This window comes from Pygoscelis adeliae, unplaced genomic scaffold (assembly GCF_000699105.1).
Source record: "Pygoscelis adeliae isolate BGI_AS28 unplaced genomic scaffold, ASM69910v1 Scaffold606, whole genome shotgun sequence".
Taxonomy (NCBI): Eukaryota; Metazoa; Chordata; class Aves; order Sphenisciformes; family Spheniscidae; genus Pygoscelis; species Pygoscelis adeliae.
Window position 1 is genome coordinate 289,643 of NW_008825047.1, and position 9,433 is coordinate 299,075.

Sequence of the window (9,433 nt, forward strand, 5' to 3'; positions counted from 1 at the left end):
AAGTAGCTGGCTGTTTGTTTGGGTTTTTTTAAATAGTCTAGCTTTCTGTATTTCAGAGGTCATTCTTAAGAAAAAAATTATAGCCTTTTCCTTCTTCTTAATTACCATTAATCCCCTTCCACATTCTCTTTCTGAACAGATTAGCCCAGCCTATGAGAGGTATTTGAAGCCACTTCTTCACAACACGCTATCGAAATTATGAAGACCATGATCTAAGTGAAGGCCACACATCCCCTCCTGTTCTTTGCGCAGCAGTACATTTATGAAGCATCAGTAATGACTAATCAGAATTAATAATCAGTTGCTTACTTGCATTTGCAACAAGTATGAAACAAGATTCTTAGCCAGCCATTTGCATTTAATCAGACAGAAGCCAAACAATGCTGAGTGGTACCCACTGCTATGAGGCAATCTAGTCAGAAATAACCTAGGATTTGCTGTTTTCTAACCTGAAGTGTCCTGATAGCATTAAAACTATGCCATTTGGCTTTCTTATTCTTTTTCTAAATCCACTACCTGACAATTAAGGAAAAAAACCCACATTATGAGCTCCCCCTCAGTGTCTTATAACTGTACAGTGCCTTCAGGGGAAAAAAAAAACAAAACAAAACACTTTACTGAAAAACCCAAGGAAGGTAAAATTATGGTCCTTGGTTTCTAGGAACAACTTGCTCTCTTAGATCAAGAAGTATATTAGAAAGTACATGTTTGGACAATTAAAACAGCTCTTAACTTGCTCAGCAGTGGCGTATTCCTGGCTAATGAAGATTCAGACAAAGCTGATGCCAACTCCAGTCTGCAGAATTTACTTTCCCATTAATAGAGCCGCTCATACTGTCTTTCTATAAATCTTGGGCTCCAATAAAGTGTATTATTTGGAATACTGCTTCTCTAATTATTATACTTCATAATTATGGAAAGGACAGGCTGATCCAGGCCAGTCATTAATTTCCTAGTAAATTAAGCGTTGCAAAGAACATCTTGTGATTATAATTCAATGCCAGTTAACACAGATACTTCTTACACGTGTTGCAGGAAGGAAACAACCACTTTTCCTGAGCTTCATCAGTTCAGCTTTTCTTTCCCCCCTTATAGGAACAATAAAGCTCTTACTGCCTCTTAATACAAAAGTCAAAACCCCTACAATGTATGAAGAGGGGGAGATGACATATGACAAATACACCCCTGAGACAGGCCTTCTGTGTGAGAGATGGGATGGAAAGCTTCTGCCTTCAAGAACCAGCAGCTACCACAGAATCCAGACCCCCTCTTGCATCCCCAAAGAGCTGTGGTCCGCACAGCCCAGAAAGCAAAGCAGTTCTGGTAAGGAACACTTGTGACGAGAACTTCACGGGAGAACGTGATCCATCCATCAAAACGGATATCAACTCTCTTACTCCATCCAAGTTAGAGCATAACCAGAAATTCTATTAATAACTATGACAAAGTGCCCAGGATAAGCAGAAATGGCTAATCAAAATTGAGTGAAACCACAGAACTTGAGTGCCTTGACTTGAACATCATCAGAAACAGCACTCTACAGTTAAAATTATATAAAGTCACTAGCTAAACTGCTGACAAACCAGACAATGCTACTTACCAGCTACAAGTATTTAGGCTCTGTGTTCCCTCCATCCCTATCCCTTTAGCCGGTACAAATACTTGCCATCCTTTTGTTAGTCATAATGCAGTTTTCAAAACACAAGCTTTTTCTGTAATGAGGACAGTTGAATCAACTGATTGAGACAAAAAGGAACAAAGTACATCAGTAATGGAGGAGAATGGACTACTCAGAGCATCTGAACTACTCTGCAGAATGGAAGAACAGGTTTGGGGTGGAGTTTTTTTGTTTAGGGTTGTTTTTTTTTTTTAAGTATTAGAGTTCTAGAAGACAAAAAAATACAAAATAGTATTCTGTATTTCACATTTTTATTAGCTTCTTGCTGGCAGGCATTACACTTGGGAATAATATTGCACCAGGCATTAAAAATATGAATTCTACCACAGGGACATTTTGTATTTAGAATCCAATATAAATATTTCTAATTGTATTTCCATGGCTACAGATATTTGGTTGCTTGATTTATATGCATAGAAAGAAACAGTTGTCATAACTGTAAGAAACTGTACTTATCAAGTACTTTTAAAGGGTGGGATTTGTTTTCCTAGAATATTACAATACTGTTTATTGATTTAGAAACTAAATTAGTCTACATGATAGCAGCTTTTCCCCAATTGCATCTTAAATTCTGTTTGTTTCTTGCTCCCAGTATCGTAGCATTAGATGGATTAGAAACCATTTAAATGGAGGTAATTTTAGCACTTTAAGTTGCGTCAGAGAATTGTGTTAATGACACGAAATACCCCATTGTACTAATTCTTCGGACTCCCTCTTTCAAACAAAAAGGTGTCTTGACTGAACAGGCACATGCATGTGTTTTTCTGAACAGGACAAAAGGACAGAGCTGCTAGAAAACAAAACTCCTCCAGTCCTTACTGATAAACAATAAATAGTCGTATAAAAAAAAGCCCACATTGTTGCTTTAGTCAAAATCCAGACTCTCTCGGGTTTACTGTCCAATTAAGTTGCTAATCACTGAAGTGGCTCCTATGGAATCGGTATCAGTCATCTGTTTTCCGTGCCAGTCTACAGAAAGTCCAGTTATGCTCCACTGTGTTTTCATTGGCACGCTCGCTCATATGATGAACTCTGGTATTCCTGATCGTGAAGCCTTGCTTTGTGATGTACTCCATCAGATGGACTCTGAGTGACACTTCCTGGTGGTAATCGCATGGCCCAAAAGTGAAGGAAACCTGGCAGTCCCTGGTGTCCATCATATGCTTATTCCACTTTGTGAAGTGGTTTGAAATGCCTTCCAGTAACGAATGGACTTTCGTCGTGATAGTGAGCTGCGTGATGATTACAGCCACCGGGTTGGAGTACTTGGAAAGCTTCCGGGTGCTGGACAGCTCCACCACCTCCTCAAAGGTATCCACGGGATACAGCGGCTTGGGGTCATTAAGACACTGAATTAGTGGTTCGATCTGATAGAAGTCTGCTTCCTTCCGAAGTAGGTCGAACTCCTTGAAGTCCAGTGGCAAAGTGAGCTCTGAGGTCCTTAAAAAGTTAAGAACATAACGGAAAAGTGGTCCATCTCTGTCAATAAAGTAATTGCCCTGAGAGTCCCTGGCAGTGGGGAAGTCTCCCCTGAACATGGCCCCAAGCATTGAGTCAGGATATCTCGTCAGAGTTGTAAGGGATGTCGTATACATGTGTCCACCCACATTTAGCGTGACTGGATCAGTCATCTAGGAAGAGAGAAATTGCAGAGTTTAATCAAGCCACCACAAGAAGATTCAATCACCTCACTGACACACGGCAAATACTGTTTGAAAACTGCAGGCTCGGCAGAGAATCACGCTTCTCCCATTCGAAGCCTTTAAGTGGTGTTTAAACCCGAACAAATCCAAGCCACCTAGCAACAAGGCACAACTGGCAACTAGACAGGATGATACTTAACATTCAGAACGCGCATTTCCAGAATGCTTTAGAAATCTTAACAACTGAGCTACTGTCACAGAAGTAAGTTTTGCATTTGGGCAACAAGAGTTTTTCCTATTCTACAGATGGGGAAGTGAGAACAGAGAGATTTCCTGAAGAACAAGTTAGTCTGAATGAGGCCCATCAGTGCTCCTTACTTTCACAATCTGCTTCTCATTCTAGAATAAAAAAAAAAAAAAAGAAAGAAGAAAAAAAAAGTCAGCTGAACAAGTCTGAAGTCTCTCTCTCTCCCTTAAAAGAGGATGACAGTGCAAGTTTAGACACAGGACGAAAAGCTCACAATCAAAATAATCCACGCACTGGTTAAGAGGCATCATTAATACAAGCAAACAAAAAAGAACTTCCAGCTTTTAACTCTAAAAAGAAATACTTATTAGCAAGTTAGCATGCTGCATAGAAGAAGGGGGCAGAGCACAAACCAGTCTGCATCAGCTTCCAGATAGCACATGAGGAAGCAAGAGAGAAAGGAACATAAATCCCATCTGGCCACCAACCCTAACAACCAGGACTGAGGCCAGCCAGAGAAGAGAGACATATGCATGGCAGCAGAACGTTTAGAGAAAGAGAAGAGAAGAAAAATAAGATGTGTTTGTCTAGTTTGAAACAGAGTTTACAAGGAAAAATGTTTTTCTTTATAAATAAAATGACAAAGTCCTTAAAATTTTATAGGCAGGAAGCACAAACTACTTTCAGCCTTTGCGTGTCAGGAAAACTGTAACAGTGAGCCTAAGGTGTCAGTTAAGTACTCACTGATTGTACCTAGGAAATAGGAATCTGAGCTCTCCCCACAAATAGCATGCGAGGTGAAGCACTCCAGAGAATGTAAGCAAGCTGTCGTAACACGCAGTTTTTCTTCTCAGAAAGCTGAAGCTTTGGATCTACACAAGACAGATCTGGAAGGATTCTTACCGCAGGATCTTGAAAGCCCCGTTGTAGCGCACAGCGCACACTTACACAGGCTCACTTACCATATATCCCCAGTCTCCATTATCCATCTGTTCAATTGCTTGAACTGTGGTATTCCGAGTTTAACAGAAGGCTGCTGAAAGGATACGCAATTCACCTCTTATTATCTCCCTGCAGGAAAAAGCACACACAAAAACACAAAAGAAAGAACAAAACATGGCAGATCATCAGTACCTACAAGAACAACCAAGGGGAATGCTTTCTAATCAAAGGCAGGCTCTCTGCCAGGAGAGCATTCAGCTACAAAGCCACATTAGCAGAAGAATCTACAAACGAGCTTTTCCCTCCTTCTCCCTTCACACTACCCACAGGACTGCCTCTGGAGCACACGGGTAACCACTCCACCAGCTGTCTGACCATCCCGGTTTTGTTAAATAACAAGCAATGTGCCTCTGAGGACAATGTACATTCACAACCGGACTACCTTTCACCTGGGAAACTGTGAGTACTTTGAAAGACAGATGTCCTTTTCCCAATTAAAAAAAATTTATTTAGCCACCACTGAGGTCATACATGTGATCCGTTAATATTAGTCAGAATTCCCATACTCCAGTTTCAAACTGCACAGAAGAATAAATCAAGCATGAAAGTCAATGAACAGTAAGAAGAAAAGAAAAAATCTCACTGCAGAATTAATAATTCAGTAGTGGAGAACTGCAATTGATAGCAAGAACATTAATCTACAGACAAAGAGTACGAATGGACTTTACAGACACATACACACTCTTGAAAGAAATCTCTTTAGGGACAAGCCGAAGGACATCAAACGTTTTCAACAATGCTCCAACAAAAGCAATTTGAGAAGTGGTTGATGCCGTAGCTTCCCAGAAGATAATGAACTGCTGACTTGCAAACAAGGGGACTCTCTCCACACGAGCGCAGCAAGGGAAATCCACAGCCCGGCTTGTGCAACTCAAGGCCTGGGAAAGGAATGGCCCCAGGCACCAGTGGAGATTTTCCAAAGGTGGCCTGTTGACCGTGTCAAGCGATGCATGGACAGGGAAGCCAGTCGTCAGTAAGCCTTTATCCCTACCCAGAGCCTGCCTCTCTGCTCAGATCGCTGAAAATTTAGGTCAGTCTGTTTTAAGTAGGGTACAGCTTCTCAGCTTTGTTTATTTTTACATCTTAAAGACCACACAGTTACCAAGACTTCTGCTCCCATCCTCTTTACTAGCAAACTTCAACACACAGTCTCCCAGCTAAAAGTAGCATGAAGATTTAGCCAAGCCAGAACATTCCAAAACAACTGAAGGTCCAGTTAATTCCCAACCAAAAAGATTACTTGCCCTTCTCGGTCCTAGCGAACGAGGTCGGTCTCATTCACCACAGAACAAGGCAGCACATCCCACCTCTCTGAACTCTGCTACCCTGCCCAAACCCACAGCCTGGGCACAACAGCGTCCAGCAGGTCAGGCCTTCGGGGGCCTGCAGCACCAGCACAGCCTCAGCTGCATCTCAGATGTATTAAAGAGTAGAAAAAAACAAAATCAGTGTATGAAAATTGTGAGGTCAGACAACAGAAGATTAAGGAATACTAAGATACAGAACTAGTCATACCAGGATCCTATTTTTACAAATTAGAGACAGAGCATGCCTCAAGAAAGTACATTAAAGCACACACCCCCCCCCCGACAGCAGACAAACCTGGAATGCCAGCTCTTTTGCCAACCTCTGTAATTCTTTTTTTTAACTGCTCACAAATCAAGAATCGAATTCATTCAGGTTTTCTTTATTTGGAATTGTCATTCAAGTACAGCTCATTAACTTTTATTAACAGCACAGACATTTTAAATTCCAGCACTTACAGGCGTTATTCTGTTCAAGTACACCACCAGTATAACATGCAGTGCATTAAAACCATAGGAGAGACTGGTACAGGTTTCTGATATTCAAGGAACACGTTCACTTGAAAGTGAAATGATGCAGCCAGACAGAAACTTCACTGGTAATCATGACAGAAGAGATCTGCAGTCTTAATAAAATTAACTGGAATTATACATTCAGAGTATTTCAAAGACAGACAGATGTCCATCACAGTTATTTAAACTGGTGGACAGATACTATGTTATTTTGGTCAGCATCTAAGTCCACACTACAGATGAATCAAGACTTTCTTTACCAGTGAAAGAAACAGATGACACCGCCTGTCTGTACGAGGGCACGAACTAATCTTTGATCACAGCACTGCTATTTAACACTGGAGTGAATAATTTACGAGAGCAATTAGCTGAAGCAAACCCAGCCCTCAACTTACAAGTGGCATCCGGAAGTCTCACTGACCTTTGGGTAAGGACCCAGAGTCACTAGGCACGCACAAACCTCCCTGGCAAAGCCAGTGCTGGAGCGAGATGCACAACGCGAAGGGATGATACCAGGAGGCCATCCTACAATGCCCGAGTGTGACCTCAGCTACCTGCTGCTTCCCGCATCAGCCTGGGAGCTCTGAATTTCTAGACAACTTCACAGGCAAAATAGCTCTGTTCAGGTACAGCCAGAGATAAGGACTAGCAAACCACATCACAACGAGGGTGGGGACATACGCCCTTCATGATGTATACCCTTTCAATGATGATTTAAATTCTTCCTGAATGAAATACAGTGATGCATCGGTGGGGGTGGGCAGACACTCACTCCATCCATACCCCGGGATGGGCAGCCTCAAGCCAGCTCTTGTCCCTGTGCCACACAACATACCGCTCTCAGGTACAGCCTCACTAACGTGGCTACTCGTGTCCAGACAGCAGATAACAGACGACATGCAGCCGTATCCCAAGACAGCTTGCCTTTAATAACCATAAGAAATACCCATTTCAGATGAAATTCAGCCAGACAAACTGCTGACGCCATTTAAGCCAAACAGGATGACATTCTTCGGTGAGAGCAGAAGTGCAGAGATTGTGTCAAACCACAGTCCTGCTTTCACTAAGCTGCTTCTGCATGCAGGGAGAAGACATACAACATTAACACGGTCATCACAGCTGCTGCCGTAGCCCAGCACATCCAAAACCAGAAAGGCACAATGAGAAGCGAAATACCTTTGAAGAAAAGCACTCACTCAAGTCATCATTTTATACTTAATACACCAAATTGGATACCTGCATCTATAAAATGCTCACTCTTATTTCATATATTACGACGCAGAGGATTACAAGGCCATTTACCAGCAACACTACTGCAACAGGTAGTCCCATTAACTTTAGCAGGGCTTCTCCCAGAACAGAGCTGCTAACGTGCAACCATTTTGCAAGCTGAAATTCAGAGAAAGCAAATGAGAGTCAGCTGAACACCTGCATCTGTGAAAACACACGCACACGTGGGCTTAGGACAGGCCAGGGGATGCCAGCAGCACTGCCAAGCGTTTGCACTGCTGGGACCACGTGCACTGCATTTGGTCAAGGCCACAGGCTACAGACTGCACCTGGAGAAAACCACTGCTCTGCTGTCATATGCAGTTATTTGAAGGAGGAGCAGAATTACACCTAACAGTTAAAAGTCAAGAGGCACACACCACCTGATTTGCTCTGAATGTTTTTCATCTAGTTTTCCCAATAAAGGAATTAAAGGATTTACTTGTAGCACCAGTCTTTAATGGATAGTTTGGTATCAATATTACAACAGAAGCCGTTTAACCTCCACACAAACTGTTTAACCTCAATAGTTACCTTAGATTTCTAGGTCAATATACAGTTGGCAGGAATTCTACAAATGGCAACTTAAAAAGAGCGAAGCTAGGACTCTACTTATGCAGATAAATATATTTTGTATTTCAAGCCAGTCACTCACTGAGTGAGCTCCCTGCCTCTCACACTTGGATCTCCAAAGATGAGAAGAAACTCCTGCCCTCAGCACAGCTATGCTGTACATGGACAACCTCTCTATTGCCCAGCCAGTCATAACATTTGAAAGGCACATTTTTATTGTAAATCATTATCAGTGACTCACCTGAACTGACAAAAACTAAGCTAGCACCAGTGATGACTGTGCGCTACCAGATTGTACAGCGAGATGATAGTCTGCAGAGCAAATCCATGAGGATCAGCACCATGTTACTCTAACCAAGGGAACAAGGAGGAGGCAAGCTCTAAAACAACTGGTTACCAAATCTTCTGGTAATTCAGATCAGCTTCACTAAAGAAAGCATCCATCACCTTCTACACATCATGTTTATAGTGACTAATACAGTTTATTAAAAATTAACTTAGTTCTTGCTTTTCACTAGTACTTAGTCTTCACCTCAGGCAGGAGGGAAAAACGCTCACGCTAGCCACTCAGCATTTTCACTCCTTTGTCTAATTGCTTCACTATAAATTCCAAGCTCCTGAAGTTTCCTTCCTTCCCCTGAGGAGCCCTACGACATCCTGGTTTAAGTCCAGGTTCCAAACTTTTATTTTAACTGCCACTTGTTTGAAATGCCCACATCACGATATTACTTTGGCCCTCCTCTCACAAGAGCCGAAAGAAGACACTTGTATCTAGCCTAGTCCTGCTGGCCCTGTGCTGCTGAAGGAACCCCGGGCACCCAGGCTTTCAGCACCCACGACAACGATTGGGTTTTGCCCACGTATGTTGCTTCTGTGAAACTAACTGGTAGTTGTCTGTGTGCGGAAACACGTCTCCAAACAGTTTTGGAGGAAGGCAGGTGTCAGAAACACTGAGCCTCCCTGCACACACCAACAGGGCTCGGCATGTGCACGGACCAAGGAACAACAGCAAGACAGGGGCAGAAATCCTTCCTGCGAGCCTGGGCCAGAGAGGGGCCCAGGCCTGCAGCAGGAGCTGGGAAGTGCCGGTTTCCATCGCAGAGGAGCCACAGAGCTGATGGTGGAAGAACTCTCCCCAGGATCACAATGATTCAGCAAAGATGCTGGAAATGAACCCAGACATTTTGCCTCCCCCCCGGCAAGT

General features: G+C 42.7%; 3 protein-coding genes across 5 annotated transcripts in view; 2 read left to right on the forward strand and 1 right to left on the reverse strand.

Annotated features, from left to right (window-relative positions):
* Positions 1 to 879, forward strand: part of ACOX2 (acyl-CoA oxidase 2, branched chain) — a 19,048-nt gene extending 18,169 nt beyond the window's left edge. For all 3 annotated transcript variants that reach the window (XM_009326320.1, XM_009326321.1, XM_009326322.1), the window contains exon 15: positions 140 to 879. In XM_009326320.1, the coding sequence (XP_009324595.1) occupies positions 140 to 202 (63 nt within the window). In that variant the 3' untranslated portion in view covers positions 203 to 879. The remainder of the gene's footprint in view (positions 1 to 139) is intronic.
* Positions 880 to 1,916: 1,037 nt separating this feature from the next.
* Positions 1,917 to 4,700, reverse strand: KCTD6 (potassium channel tetramerization domain containing 6). Its single transcript, XM_009326324.1, has 2 exons — positions 4,531 to 4,700; positions 1,917 to 3,309 (listed from the first exon to the last, which is right to left on the reverse strand). The coding sequence occupies exons 1-2, from the start codon at positions 4,555 to 4,557 to the stop codon at positions 2,623 to 2,625; spliced, it is 714 nt and encodes a 237-aa protein (XP_009324599.1). The 5' UTR covers positions 4,558 to 4,700; the 3' UTR covers positions 1,917 to 2,622.
* A 2,476-nt stretch (positions 4,701 to 7,176) lies between these two features.
* The window catches only part of PDHB (pyruvate dehydrogenase (lipoamide) beta), a 7,825-nt gene continuing 5,568 nt past the window's right edge, over positions 7,177 to 9,433 (forward strand). Inside the window, exon 1 of the mRNA XM_009326333.1 lies at positions 7,177 to 7,292. Within this exon, the coding sequence (XP_009324608.1) occupies positions 7,177 to 7,292 (116 nt within the window). The remainder of the gene's footprint in view (positions 7,293 to 9,433) is intronic.

What these genes read in the sequence shown, in the direction of transcription:
- KCTD6 (XM_009326324.1), bottom strand. Translation starts at nt 4,557, where the DNA reads ATGGATAATGGAGACTGGGGATATATG. An exon ending in ATGGAGACTGGGGATATATG is followed by an intron (nt 3,310 to 4,530) that starts GTAAGTGAGCCT and finishes CTCTCTTCCTAG; the next exon opens with ATGACTGATCCAGTCACGCT.